Source organism: Dromaius novaehollandiae, chromosome 29 (genome assembly GCF_036370855.1).
Source record: "Dromaius novaehollandiae isolate bDroNov1 chromosome 29, bDroNov1.hap1, whole genome shotgun sequence".
Classification (NCBI taxonomy): Eukaryota; Metazoa; Chordata; class Aves; order Casuariiformes; family Dromaiidae; genus Dromaius; species Dromaius novaehollandiae.
In genome coordinates, this window is record NC_088126.1 from 2,602,660 (window position 1) to 2,617,125 (window position 14,466).

A 14,466-nucleotide genomic window follows, 5' to 3' on the forward strand; every position below is an offset into this window, starting at 1 on the left:
ACAAGGCAGAGGAGCACCATGGGCAAGGCCAAATACAGGTCCTGAGCTGCTGCAATGGAGCTGTCTGGCCCTAAAGCAGGGCCCGCGATGAGCAATGGCACTCAAGCGTGGAGAGTGGAGCTTGTGGGTCATAAGAGACCCTCAAATTGTTTGTGATCAACTGCGGAGCCTGGCGTAACTTGGGGCCTCCGAACCTTTTAGGAGTGAAACGGGGCCGACAGGCTGGCTGAAGTGGGGGGTGCAGGAGTGAGGGTAAGAGCTGCAGAAAGCCCTGCCGGGAGCTGAGACTAATGCCGTGTGCTGTTGCGTTTGTGTGGCCCTCCAGGAAACCATGGAGATTGTGCAGTGGGACCAAGGGCAGAGCCTGGCCTTCTTGTACCAGGAACAGCAAAAAGAAGCGCAGGCAGAATGGGCTGCGTGGGAAGCCTGCTTTGCAGGGCAGGCTCAAGAGCTGGCCCAGGTACTGGCAGCATTTGACACCATTGGGGACACAGCGTCTAGTGGGTTTTCCAATGGTGTCAGCACGAGCTGGGGTCTTCAGGGCAGCCTCACTGCCATCCGTCCGCATCCGCGCTCCTCCCGTTGGAAGATCTCCCTGCTGGAATTTCTGCCTGCCCCGATGTTTTCTTGTTCCACCTTATTTCCTAATGTAGCCACTTCTGGAAACAGCTTTTCACCCCCTGCCTACCTCTCTCTCCCCACCCAAACTCCTCCCAAACAAACAGCCTCCACCTCATTCCTTTTTCCGCACTGCTCCCAATTCTGCTCCAGGAGAATCAGGAGGCAGATGCTGGGGAAACTTGTGTTGTCAGCTGCCTCCAGAAAGCATTGCCTCTTTTTTCTCTTGGCATAACAGTTGGCCTCTGAGGAAAGCCTGAGCCCCAAGGAAGAGTCTTCCAGGCTTGTGGGGCCTGCGGTGCTGGCTGCAATTGACGGGAAGAGCAGCGTACCCGTCAGCAGAGGACATGTGGTAGGAGCTACTTTGGAAGCAAAGCACTAATTGCCCCCCGCGTAATGTCTCTGTGAGACCCCTGCAGGGTTTTTCTCATCAGGGCTGTAAGAGTCAAAGAGCAAGCAGCAAAGGGGCAAAGTCCCGGTGTTCCTCCCTGCCCATTGCTGGGCTGTGGGGTGTTGGGGGAGCAGCCAGTGGACACTGTCTCCTCCTTGGCAGGAGTTGGGCAGTGAGAAGACTCGGGTTCCCCATCCTCCGGCGGAGCCCAGAAGAAAGGAGACCAAGCGGAGGTGGAGAACAGCTGTGAACCCTCCACCAGTGGATGAGGAGAGTGCAGCGGCCATGCTGCAGCAAATCCAGGCTGAGTAAGTGTGCTCCAGCTACAGTCTGGGGCAGTGGAGGGGCCGTGACCCCCCCAAGGTATTATGGATGCAAGTCCCCGAGGCCTGGGGTGGCATAGCACCTCCTCTGATTTCTCGTGCCATGGCAATGACCTGGGTTCCTGCCTGCCTCCTCCCAGGGGCCTTTGTGCAGCCCCCAGCTAACCTCGGAAACTCCTCCCAGGTTGCGAGGGCTGTGGGTGCACGCGGGCCTGGGTGGGTGCCGGGGCTGGAGCAGGGCAGAGGCAGGAAGGGTGCCAGGCAGCGGGTGAGAGATTTGTGCCTCTCGTTGCAGCCACCTTTCCCCTCGAGGAGTCCAGGTTCTGAAAGGCTTGGAGGCATTCAGGACCCGCCAAGAAACATTCAAGTGTGCTGCCGAGAGGAAGAGAGCGCAGCAAGAGGAGCAGAAGCAGCTGCCCTGGTAAATCTCTCCCGAGAGGGAGGCTGCTTTCCCCTGCTGCAATGCCCATGCTCCCACTGACGGCAGCATCAGGGGAAAGGGCATCTCTTCTCTGCCTTCTCCCTGTTCCTACAACTGCCCCCCTTGCTGTTGAACTCTCTAGCAGTCGGCGAGGATGCTGGTATGGCTCCGGAGGGGAAGGCCCTACGAAGAGCGCTGTCCACAAGGCAGCGGGGCACCATGGGCAAGGCCGAAGAAAGGTCCTGAGCTGCTGCTATGGAGCTGTCTGGCCCTAAAGCTCGGCCAGCGACGAGCAGTGGCACCTGCACGGCCGAGTGGAGACGCGTGGGCGTTTCCTTTGTAGTGCTGGAGCTGCTTGCAAAGGGGCTTCCCAAATGCAAGAATCCACCTCTAAATAAAGAGCAGTGCTGCTGTTTGCAGCTGGAGTGACCGACCTGTGCCTGGTGGTGGACTTCTCTGGACGGATTGTACCAACCGCACTCGTGACCCTGGAATTATCCCCCGACTCCCCATCCTTCCTATAGCATGCACCCAACATACAAGCCCCCACCCGCTCTTCACACACACCGTGTGCTGGCCGAGTGTTGACACCGCACATCCCCACTGCCCTGGGGCAAAAGCATCTCTGCCAAAAGGCCGGCTGCCCTGGGGAGGAGAACTTGAAAGCAGGAACAAGGGGGAAGGAGAGGACAAGCCCCAGCCAAAGGAAGGAGTGGTGGAGGGGGCTGGCCAGCAAAGGGTGTGTGTTGAGCTTGAGAGACCCCCTTGCTGCAGCAGGGCAACACGGTGAGGGAAGCTCTCACATGTCTTGTGGGAAAGCAGAAGACCTGGGCGCCTCTCTGAGGTGCCTGGACACTAGTCCGTGCAGCCAGGGGAGCAAACAGGAGGAACTGGAGGTCTGTGTGCACCAGCGAGGCACTGATCTCCCTGGGATCCCAGACATGTGGCGAGATAGCTCACAAGACTGGAACGCTGCAATGCATGGACACAGGCTCTTTCGGAAGGACTGTCTGGGAAGGCAAGGATGTGGTGGAGTTCAGGGTCCTGAGAGGCGGGCGAGAAGCAGGGAGAAAGCAGGAGCACAAGGCTAGACTTCAGGAGAGCAGCCTTGGGCCTGCTCAGGGATGTGCTTGCAAGAACGCCACGGGCAACCAAAGAAAGACTCGGGGCAATATGGGCCTGCTGCTGAATGGGGCAGAGGACCTGGTGACAAAGGACACCACAAGGCCAAGGTTCTCGGTGCCCTCTTTGCATCAGTCTTTCCTGGTGAGATGTGCCCTGCGGAATCCCAGGCCCCTGAGACCTGTGGGGCAGTCTGGAGTGAGCAAGACTCTTCCTCAGCGGAGGAGCATGGGGTTAGGGAAGATAGAAAGAGGTCGGGCCTGCTTAAGTCCGAGTACTGAGGGAGCTGGCTGTTGTCCCAGGGAGGCCACTCTCCGTTCTCTTGGAAAGGCCATGGCAACTGGGGGAGGTTGCTGAGGTCTGGAAGAAAGCCAACATCCCTCCTAGCCTCAAGGCTGGCAAGCCGGAGGATGCGGGCAACTACCAGCCTGTCAGCCTCAGCTTGATCCCCCAGAAGGGGATGGAGAAAACCCTCCCGGGAGCCATTTCCACACATCTTTTCACCAGAGGGGGATTGGGAAGAGTCAGCATGGACATAAGCAAGGTCCAATAGCCAGCATGGGCATAAGCAAGGTAACTCTACGATGAACTGACTCGCTCGGTGGAGAAGGGGAGAGCAGTGGGCAGTATTGATTTGGCTTTAAGAAGGGGTTGATCCAGCCGACAGTTGCACACCATGGTGCATAAGAGTAGCAGGAGCGACAATGGCCATAGCTTGAAAGCAGAGAGTCAGACCGGAGAGACGGAAGGCTGTTCCACGAAGCCTGTGTTTAAGCATTGGAAAGTGTGGCGCAGAGAAAGTGTGTCATCTTCATCCCAGGAGGTTTCAAGGCTGGATGGAGGCCTGAGAAACCTGCTTTGCCACCGTAGCTGACCCTGCTGCCAGCAAGAGGTTGGACTCCTGTGTGCAGTTTGGGGGCTCCCAGGCACCTTCCTTGGCACTGGGCAGCAGCATGAGAAGAGGAAAGAGCCCCAAACTGCAGTTTAGGCAGTTTATTAGGACTAGGAACTGTCACTTGAGGGGTGGAGCTTTGGCGCAACAGGTCACCCAGCGGGAGTGTGTGATCAGCCTGTGGCTTTGTGTTTCAAGGAGCAGCCAGCAAGCGTGGAGAGGCATCAGTGGATGGAGAAAACCCTCCCGGGAGCCATTTCCACACATCTTTTCACCAGAGGGGGATTGGGAAGAGTCAGCAAGGACATAAGCAAGGTCCAATAGCCAGCATGGACATAAGCAAGGTAAGTCTATGATGAACTGACTCGCTCGGTGGAGAAGGGGAGAGCAGTGGGCAGTATTGATCTGGCTTTAAGAAGGGGTTGATCCAGCCGACAGTTGCACAGCCATTTGGGGGAGCTCGGTTGAATGAACGACTTACACTCCAAACAAAGCCCGCGGCTTTGTGTTTCAAGGAGCAGCCAACAAGCGTGCAGAGGCCTCAGTGAAGGGAGGGAGATGCCAGGGTGGGAGCAAGGTGGGGAAGCAGGGTGGGCGTCTACAGTCTGCAGGGACACGGGCACAGCAGGCGTGGGACAGCGTAGGACAGCCTGCGGTGGAGGCGGCTGAGGGCTCTGGCAGAGCTGCCAGCCTCCGAGGGACCCGAGGCCTTGGTCCCCTTGCCTATGGCTCTCGTGGCTGCCACCAAGGCCTGCCAGGAGCCTGCCTTGCAGGAGGTGAGGGGAAATCTCTCTGCTCCCTCCCTGGCTGTGCCATGTCCCTGACGGTGACCTGCTGAGCCCCCCAGGTGACACGAGCTGAGGTCACAGGGGGCTGTGCCGCATCACAGGCAGGTCTCGCGGGGCGGCGGGGCCCTCAGTTCCCTGCGAGGGCAGGCAGAGGAGCAGGGCTACGCCACTGAGGCGTTTTGGGTGCGGAGAGGGGAAGGGCGTCCTTCCTCCTCAGCTGCAGAGGGGAGCCGAGGGCAAGGGGCAGCGGGATGGAGGCCAGTTGGACCGACACCGTCAGCCCGGAGCGCAGCTCCCTGTTCCCAACGCTGCTGCGGCTCTGCACCAAGGGTGAGGGCTGGGGGAGCTCCTTCCCGAGGGGCCACACCGAGACTGCGACCGGCAGGAACTGCTGTGGGGGGGCTGCCCAGGGCTGGGGGCGAGCTGTGAATGTCCCAGACGGTGTCACGAGACACATTTTTGCCAACAAGTTCAGCCTGGCAGTGGCAAACCATGAAGGAAGCGTGGAAAACCCATGGCCCGGGGCCGCTCGCCCCCGGGAGAAGCTTCTGGAACCCGGCAGGGCGGCGGCAGCCGTTGGGCTCCAGGACGGGGGGAGGGGCGCCAGAGGGGGCGCGGTGGCGCGTTCTGATTGGCCCTGAGGTCGCACCGGCGGGGCGGAGACCCCCAGAGACCCCGGAGGCCCCGGGCCCCGTTTGGGGGAGGTGCCGGGAGGGGGGACTGCCCGGGCGAGGAAGCCCCCCCGGAGGGGGGCGAGAGCCCGTGAAACCCCCAGACTCGGCAACGCGCCCGCGTGCGCCCGCCCACCCCCGCCGGGGCATCGCCTCGGCCGTCCTCGACATGGCGGATCCGAGGGGGGTGACTCTCTCTTTCGGCATCGTTGGCTCCTTCCTCTCTTTGTTTCCCGTAATAAACATTTCCATGGACCCCACGCCGAGCATTTAGGCTTCACGAGTTCAGGCTGCCTGAACCTCCCCCGGCCTACGAGTAAGGCCAGCAGTGTGAAACGGGGGCAAAGCCCAGCTCTGCAGCCATGGCGGTGGCTTTCCGGAGGGTTTGCGTACGCCTTTGCCTGTCCCTCCCTTGGGCAGGCGCTTGTGAGAGGGTGTGAGCTGTGTGGTCTGGGGCCTGACATGTCCTTCCCTTGCTTGGCAGAGATCGTCACTATCTGGAACGCTGTTTCCGATTACATCCTGAAGCAGCTGATGCTGGACAAGGTGGGCTGGCGCCCCGGTGCCCCGCGCCGGGAAGGTTTTGTCCTGCTGCGAGTGCTGGGCCCCAGGCAGCACCCCTTTCTCCAGCGCCGCGGCAGCACCCTGCGCCCGGGCAGCGTGCCGCCTGTGCCAAGGCTGGTGGAAAGCCCGGGCATCCTCTCTAGCTGAGGGATGTTAGCAACTCTTTGGAGGAGGCTGTGGCCAAAATCGGGAGACTGTGGCTCTTCTGCCCATCGGGAGCCTCAGGAGCGGGGAGGGCACAGAGCAGTGTCCCCACACTCTGACGGGCATCACTTTTTCCCTCTCCCCAGCAGTTATTCATGGGCCTTCTTGTCTTTGCTGTGTGCAGGGTGTCCTGGTAGCGGGGCTCGGGACCTTCTGCACGGCCCACAAGCAATTGCACCGGCAAAGAGGCAAAGGTGCTACGGTTCGCAAACCCATCTTCCAGCTGCCTCTGGATGCGGAGTGGCTGCGGGGGCTCAAGCACCACTCAGTGACTCTCCCTGGTGAGAAGGCAGTGGCCACCCTGCTCTTGCCCTGGCCATGGACGCGGGTGGGTGCGGCCCGCTCCTTGGAAGGGGCTGGGAGAAGTAGGGCCTTCCTTCGAAAGGTGGGCGCACAGCCGCAGCTGCCCCCAACAAAGCTCGAAGAGTGCACGAAGTTGGGCTCTCTTGGAGCTGCCCTCAGAAATGGCTGCAGCCCGCCCACAGTTCTCCCTGGCCCAGCAAGAGCCATTTGGCCTGCTGCAGCAGTGACCTTGTTGCCCTTCCTTGCAGACGATGTGCTGATCAAGCCGCTCAACTACCAGCGGGTGTCACTGGCCACGTCCTTGCCCTGGCGCACGGTGGAGAAGTGTGTGCAGGAAACCGTCCTGCTGTTCTCTTCTCACGTGGGCAACCAGGAGCACGTGGCCTTCACCTTCCAGAACATAGGCGTTCTGACCTGCGAAGAAGGTGAAGTGTGCATGCGGTTTTCGGCCGAGTGCATGCAGAGGCTGGCGAAGAAGGCAGGCCCGCCTGCAGCCACGGACACTGTAAGTTGCTTGGGTTTCCTGGGCCCCTTGGATCTCTTTGGCAAGCCTGTCAAAGGCCAAGCAAGATGATCTCTGTTGGCTCACCGGGCTGTGGTGGGCTACTGGGATGCCCTCCCCGGTGCTTGCCCCTCCTGCCTTAGCAAAGAGAGCATCTGCGGAGCTTCTTGATCCTTGCCCCTACACAAAATGTGGCGGTGTTGTTGCCCAGTGGCAATTCTTTGCTGTGCAGCTTCTCCACCCCAGAACTGGGAGCCAGTCTCTGTGCAAGAGGCTTTACAAGAGGGCTCTGGAGAAGCAGGTTCCTCCTTCCGCAGCCAAAAAGGCTGCTGCTTTGGGGCACAATGAGAAAACTGCCTTAGAAACCTCCTAACGGCTCTGTGTCCCGTTGCAGAGACAGCGGGAGACAGAGGCAGCTGGGTCCGGTGCAGATCCCACCACTGCAGACATCGAGTCGAGCTTTGTGCAGGTGTTCCCAAGGTGAGCACAGATGCGCTGCAGCCCTTGGCTACATGTGTCTACATGTCAGCGGGGGGGAGTGGGAAGCGTGACTGCATTTCTCATGCCCAACCTGCTGTCATTCCCATCAGAGAGGCCTGACCGCCCACAGACAGGAGTGTGCGCTCCATTTTGTGTCTTTTGGGGAGACTGGCCAAAACAGCCATGGGTGGGCACGAAGGGGAAGGACCGCGAGGTCACAAATGACTGTGAGGAGCACTAGTGGCAGCAAGCTGCTCAGGACACATGGTGGCCTTTCCTCAAGCCCCTGCTGTCATTTGTTTCCCAGGTTTCAGCTCACAGTTGAAGGGGAACCAGAGGCCAAGGCTGCCAGCACCAGCTCCGCGCAGGAGAAGGCGGCCAAAGGAGGGCTCGGGAGCAGCAAAGGTAAGGGAGCAGCTCCCTCCTGAGCAGCTCGTGTCCCCGCTGCCTGTGCGTCACAGCAGGTGACTTCAGGCAGGTACAGCTGCCCTCCCCAAGACGCTGCTCGGAAGAGCACCCTCCTTCCTCTCCTCCTTACAGAGGGCCATGCTGGCAAGCTCCTGCAGAGCCGCGAGGAGCTTCCTCGGCCCGTGCTGCCAAGGTTGGGGGCAGGCCCGAGGCAGCAAAAGGCACCGGAGACGACTGCTGCCAGGTGAGTCCCTTGGGGAAAGGGGGAAGGGGAACACTTGTGTCCCCGCAGGAGAGACGTCCCTTTGGCCACGCCAGCCCCAGGCACTGGGAAAAGGTTCCTGACACAGGTCCCAGCAAAGGCTGGGCTGAGCTCTGCAGCCAACGGAGGGGCATTTGATGACGCCATCAGAGGGGAGCAGGGAGGAGAGCGAGCGGGCAACAGCATCCTCTTTGGGGGTGTTGTGCAGTCCTCTGCTGCTTCTCCAGGCAATGTATTCAACGTGGCACGGCAAAGGCTCTCGAAGCCTCAGGGCCCTGAGGGTGGCCACCCCCAACCTTGCTATGGGAAATCGCCCCATCTGCCCTGCTTCTTCTGCAAGCCTGGGAAGCGTTGACACCATGCGATGAGGCCTTTCCTCAAGCTGCCGTTGTCATTTTTTCCCAGCTTTTCTCTCCCGGCGGAAGGCAAAGCAAAGGCCAAGGCTGCCAGCACCAGCTCCGCGCAGGAGAAGGCGGCCGAAGGAGAGCTCGGGAGCAGCAAAGGTAAGGGAGCAGCTCCCTCCTGAGCAGCTCGTGTCCCCGCTGCCTGTGCGTCACAGCAGGTGACTTCAGGCAGGTACAGCTGCCCTCCCCAAGACGCTGCTCGGAAGAGCACCCTCCTTCCTCTCCTCCTTACAGAGGGCCATGCTGGCAAGCTCCTGCAGAGCCGCGAGGAGCTTCCTCGGCCCGTGCTGCCAAGGTTGGGGGCAGGCCCGAGGCAGCAAAAGGCACCGGAGACGACTGCTGCCAGGTGAGTCCCTTGGGGAAAGGGGGAAGGGGAACACTTGTGCCCCCACAGAAGAGAGGTCCCTTTGGCCACGCCAGCCCCAGGCACTGGGAAAAGGCAAGCCTGGGAAGCGTGGCGACCCCGTGATGAAGCTGTTTTTAGCCTCCTCTTTCCCAGGGAATCTCCCCTTTGTGGAAGGCACCAGAGAGGGCCCGGGAGCGGGAAATGGCAGGACTGCTTTTCTTCACTAGCACCCTCTCGTATGGACCCCAGGGCAGAAGTTAGTGCAATGGCCAGGCAGCGTGTCAGAGTATCTCTGGGAGGCTGTGGTTGCCGACGGCCCTGCTCCTCTGCTTGTCCCAGGAAGAGGGGCCTAGACAGGGGCCTCCGCAGCATGCCTGAGGCCCCGTTGGGCCCTAGCTGAGTGCTGGAGCTCGGGATCACCTCTTTCTCTGCTGCTGTGAGCAGCATTAGGCAAATGCAGCTCATTCTTTGGCAGCACTGCCTTCCGCTGCAGAGGCAGGTGCACGGCCTGGGAGCCCAGGAGGGAGAACCAGCTGCCCCTGGGCTCACGCAGCCTCCTCCCGGCGTATCTTTGCAGTCCGCTCGCAGCAGGCGCAGGCAGCTCCCCCAGGACGAAGCAGCCCAGCAAGGAGAAACCAGCTGCTGCAGCCAGGTCCACAGCTGCACCCACTGTTCCTGTGGGCTGTAGGAGACTCTTGCAGGTACCTGCCCCGAGTTGCTGCAATTCCCGGGCTCTTTGGACCTGTACAGAAGGCCGGCTGTGCACATAGCACTTCTGCAAAGATCCCTGAGGAGGTGTTCACTTGAACATTTCCGTTACTTCCTCCAGAGCCTCTTACAGCCCAGAAGTCAGGCTCTGCCCTTACAGCGTGTCATTCCCTCCGGTCCTTTCAGGAAACCCACATGGAGCCTTCCATGGGGCACTGCTGCTCTAGCGTCGGGCAGTGGTGCATTTTGAGGCTATGGAAAGTGTACAGGTCTTTTCTTGAGCGTGGAGAGTGGAGCTCGCGGGTTGTAACAGACCGTCCAATTGTGTGTGATGAACTGCGGAGCCTGGCGTAACTTGGGGCCTCTGAACCTTTAGGAGTGAAACGGGGCCGACAGGCTGGCTGAAGCGGGGGTGCAGGAGTGAGGGTAAGAGCTGCAGAAAGCCCTGCCGGGAGCTGAGACTAATGCCGTGTGCTGTTGCGTTTGTGTGGCCCTCCAGGAAACCATGGAGATGTCTGCGCAGTGGGACCAAAGGCAGAGCCTGGCCTCCTTGTACCAGGAGCGGCAAAAAAAAGCGCAGGCAGAATGGGCTGCGTGGGAAGCCTGCTTTGCAGGGCAGGCTCAAGAGCTGGCCCAGGTACTGGCGGCACTGGACACCGTTGGGGACACAGCGTCTAGTGGGTTTTCCAATGGTGTCAGCACGAGCTGGGGTCTTCAGGGCAGCCTCACTGCCATCCGTCTGCATCCGCGCTCCTCCCGTTGGAAGATCTCCCTGCTGGAATTTCTGCCTGCCCCGATGTTTTCTTGTTCCACCTTATTTCCTAATGTAGCCACTTCTGGAAACAGCTTTTCACCCCCTGCCTACCTCTCTCTCCCACCCAAACTCCTCCCAAACAAACAGCCTCCACCTCATTCCTTTTTCCGCACTGCTCCCAATTCTGCTCCAGGAGAATCAGGAGGCAGATGCTGGGGAAACTTGTGTTGTCAGCTGCCTCCAGAAAGCATTGCCTCTTTTTTCTCTTGGCATAACAGTTGGCCTCTGAGGAAAGCCTGAGCCCCAAGGAAGAGTCTTCCAGGCTTGTGGGGCCTGCGGTGCTGGCTGCAATTGACGGGAAGAGCAGCGTACCCGTCAGCGGAGGACATGTGGTAGGAGCTACTTTGGAAGCAAAGCACTAATTGCCCCCCGCGTAATGTCTCTGTGAGACCCCTGCAGGGTTTTTCTCATTAGGGCTGTAACAGTCGAAAGAGCAAGCAGCAAAGGGGCAAAGTCCCGGTGTTCCTCCCTGCCCATTGCTGGGCTGTGGGGTATTGGGGGAGCAGCCAGTGGACACTGTCTCCTCCTTGGCAGGAGCTGGGCAGTGAGGAGACTTGGGCTCCCCATCCTCCCGCGGAGCCCAGAAGAAAGGAGACCAAGCGGAGGTGGAGAACAGCTGTGAACCCTCCACCAGTGGATGAGGAGAGTGCAGCGGCCATGCTGCAGCCAATCCAGCCCAAGTAAGTGTGCTCCAGCTACAGTCTGGGGCAGTGGAGGGGCCGTGACCCCCCCAAGGTATTATGGATGCAAGTCCCCGAGGCCTGGGGTGGCATAGCACCTCCTCTGATTTCTCGTGCCATGGCAATGACCTGGGTTCCTGCCTCCCTCCTCCCAGGGGCCTTTGTGCAGCCCCCAGCTAACCTCGGAAACTCCTCCCAGGTTGCGAGGGGCTGTGGGTGCACGCGGGCCTGGGTGGGTGCCGGGGCTGGAGCAGGGCAGAGGCAGGAAGGGTGCCAGGCAGCGGGTGAGAGATTTGTGCCTCTCGTTGCAGCCACCTTTCCCCTCGAGGAGTCCAGGTTCTGAAAGGCTTGGAGGCATTCAGAACCCGCCAAGAAACATTCAAGTATGCTGCCGAGAGGAAGAGAGCGCAGCAAGAGGAGCAGAAGCAGCTGCCCTGGTAAATCTCTCCCGAGAGGGAGGCTGCTTTCCCCTGCTGCAATGCCCATGCTCCCACTGACGGCAGCATCAGGGGAAAGGGCATCTCTTCTCTGCCTTCTCCCTGTTCCCACAACTGCCCCCCTTGCTGTTGAACTCTCTAGCACTCGGCGAGGATGCTGGTATGGCTCCGGAGGGGAAGGCCCTACGAAGAGCGCTGTCCACAAGGCAGCGGGGCACCATGGGCAAGGCCGAAGAAAGGTCCTGAGCTGCTGCTATGGAGCTGTCTGGCCCTAAAGCTCGGCCAGCGACGAGCAGTGGCACCTGCACGGCCGAGTGGAGACGCGTGGGCGTTTCCTTTGTAGTGCTGGAGCTGCTTGCAAAGGGGCTTCCCAAATGCAAGAATCCACCTCTAAATAAAGAGCAGTGCTGCTGTTTGCAGCTGGAGTGACCAACCTGTGCCTGGTGGTGGACTTCTCTGGACGGATTGTACCAACCGCACGCGTGACCCCGGAATTATCCCCCGACTCCCCATCCTTCCTATAGCATGCACCCCACATACAAGCCCCCACCCGCTCTTCACACACACCGTGTGCTGGCCGAGCGTTGACACCGCACATCCCCACTGCCCTGGGGCAAAAGCATCTCTGCCAAAAGGCCGGCTGCCCTGGGGAGGAGAACTTGATAGCAGGAACAAGGGGGAAGGAGAGGACAAGCCCCAGCCAAAGGAAGGAGTGGTGGAGGGGGCTGGCCAGCAAAGGGTGTGTGTTGAGCTCGAGAGACCCCCTTGCTGCAGCAGGGCAACACGGTGAGGGAAGCTCTCACATGTCTTGTGGGAAAGCAGAAGACCTGGGCGCCTCTCTGAGGTGCCTGGACACTAGTCCGTGCAGCCAGGGGAGCAAACAGGAGGAACTGGAGGTCTGTGTGCACCAGCGAGGCACTGATCTCCCTGGGATCCCAGACATGTGGCGAGATAGCTCACAAGACTGGAACGCTGCAATGCATGGACACAGGCTCTTTCGGAAGGACTGTCTGGGAAGGCAAGGATGTGGTGGAGTTCAGGGTCCTGAGAGGCGGGCGAGAAGCAGGGAGAAAGCAGGAGCACAAGGCTAGACTTCAGGAGAGCAGCCTTGGGCCTGCTCAGGGATGTGCTTGCAAGAACGCCACGGGCAACCAAAGAAAGACTCGGGGCAATATGGGCCTGCTGCTGAATGGGGCGGAGGACCTGGTGACAAAGGACACCACAAGGCCAAGGTTCTCGGTGCCCTCTTTGCATCAGTCTTTCCTGGTGAGATGTGCCCTGCGGAATCCCAGGCCCCTGAGACCTGTGGGGCAGTCTGGACATCCGGAGGCAAGCTTGACGTTCCTGGAAGAATGGCCTGTGAGCCCTGGTTGGTGGGCGAGGCATTTGAGCAGCGCTGTCCTCCTAGTGGTAAGGTGTGAGTAGGCCTGGCTTAAGTTTCGGTGATGACTGATGCTGGGTGAGCCACTGAACCAGGGTGGTGCTTGTGGTGCGAATCTGCCCAAGCTGCAGACTGCTGGCAGATCTTCCATCTGCCCAGACACGAATCACTGCAACAGCCAGGGACCCGCTCCACTTTGGCCAAACAGATTTGTCCGGGAGGGGAAAAAGGGAGACAATACTCTGTTGGCTCACTTCTCACTTGCCCTTGAGGCTCCCTTAACCCACAATTAGTCGTAGTCCCAGTAGAAGCAGTCCCAGGTTCAAAATGGCTTTATTACTTTATTACCACGCTTGCAGAAGAGAACCTGACCTTCAGCACTCACTGGATGAAGTCATGATCACGCTGTGTCAAATGACGGCAGCTAAACTTTCCTGGCTATCCATGATCAAACAAGAGGAGACCTTCTGCTCCACTGAGCATTCTTCATGGTCTACTCAGAAGAGGAATCCATTGTGCATATATCCACTGTTACTGAGGATATACACACTCGGACTCATCAGATCCAGATGTTCTGCACCAATTCTCCTCCTCTTCTGATGAATGTGAACAAATGCATGTATTGGACAAAGAGTCATCACCAGGATCTGAGTCGCCCCAGCGTCTAGGCTGAGCTGAACTATCTGAATTATCAGCACCAGGTGACAGAGTCATCTCTATGAGTAAATTCACTTGTACTGGACTGTAGCTGCTGTTGCTGTTCTCCTCTTCTGTGGCAAATTCACCCTCTTTTGTTTCTCTTCCTGAACTCACGCTGCCTCCTTCAGCAGCTGTGTCTTGCCTTTCATAGGCAGCATCAGTATGAGGTAATACTCCTTCTCTGCAGTAACAAAAGCAGGGCTCAGGAAAGAACATTCATAGGAATGAATGAAGAGGCCAAGTAAAAAAAAAAAACTGTGACAGCAGACACCTCAGTAGAGTACCATCAAGAGCTAACTTAGCACTCCAGAGTACTCTTAATGAGAAGCACTTCATTGCCACAAGGGGCCAAGCACTAAAGAATCACGTGGGAGGAAACCACTCACTGTTTTCTCTTCCTCAGCAGCAAAGCAAGTAAGCATGCCAACATAATGCCAGCCGATATCCAGCCTCCCACTACTGCAGGGGCTGCTCTACTGCGCTTCCGTAGATCCTTATCATCCGCAGCCTTTGCTTTTTTCTCGCTATCCACGCCTGCCGGAGGAAGTCATACCATTGTGTATGTTAGAGGGAGGGAGGCAGCCAGAGTCCCTCCTGTCCTTTCTGTCTACTCAAGGATTTACAGAAAGGATCAGCCAGGAGGGAGCCACTGCTGACTCCACGAACGCCTTGCTCCCTTGTGAGCTGCTAAAAGCTTGGCTGGAAAACAGCAAGGAGCTGGGCCTAGAATAACCTCTCTTGGACATTTGCAGCTTCAGTGTTCAAAGGCAGCTAGTTCACTCGTGCAAATGCTCTTTCACGTGAGGAAAAAAAGACAACAGTTTCCAGGAAACGAGAGCAGACACTAAAACCACACGTGTTGCATGACTAGCACGTTGCATGCGATCTTCTTGTCTGCCTGTCATCTAGCACCTTCTCAGCCAACTGTATGATGCCCTCAAATGATTTACTTCAAAGCAGATGGGAAAAAGGTGTAGCCAGCACAGCTGGGAAAAAGTCCTTCTGAGGAGCAAGAGCCATCATGCCATCGAGCTCAGGTTTCCAAAAC

At 58.7% G+C, this 14,466-nt stretch overlaps 2 protein-coding genes across 2 annotated transcripts; both read left to right on the forward strand.

Annotated features, from left to right (window-relative positions):
* Nucleotides 1-87: 87 nt before the first annotated feature.
* On the forward strand, nucleotides 88-11,613 carry LOC135323857 (uncharacterized). Its single transcript, XM_064498813.1, has 6 exons — nucleotides 88-123; nucleotides 326-460; nucleotides 857-970; nucleotides 1,172-1,317; nucleotides 11,213-11,338; nucleotides 11,481-11,613. Exons 1-6 carry the CDS (start codon nucleotides 88-90, stop codon nucleotides 11,611-11,613), a joined length of 690 nt encoding a protein of 229 aa, XP_064354883.1.
* LOC135323919 (uncharacterized) lies at nucleotides 8,314-10,905 on the forward strand. The gene is made up of 6 exons (XM_064499061.1): nucleotides 8,314-8,452; nucleotides 8,588-8,699; nucleotides 9,277-9,400; nucleotides 9,907-10,044; nucleotides 10,440-10,553; nucleotides 10,756-10,905. Exons 1-6 carry the CDS (start codon nucleotides 8,314-8,316, stop codon nucleotides 10,903-10,905), a joined length of 777 nt encoding a protein of 258 aa, XP_064355131.1.
* Nucleotides 11,614-14,466: the final 2,853 nt, after the last annotated feature.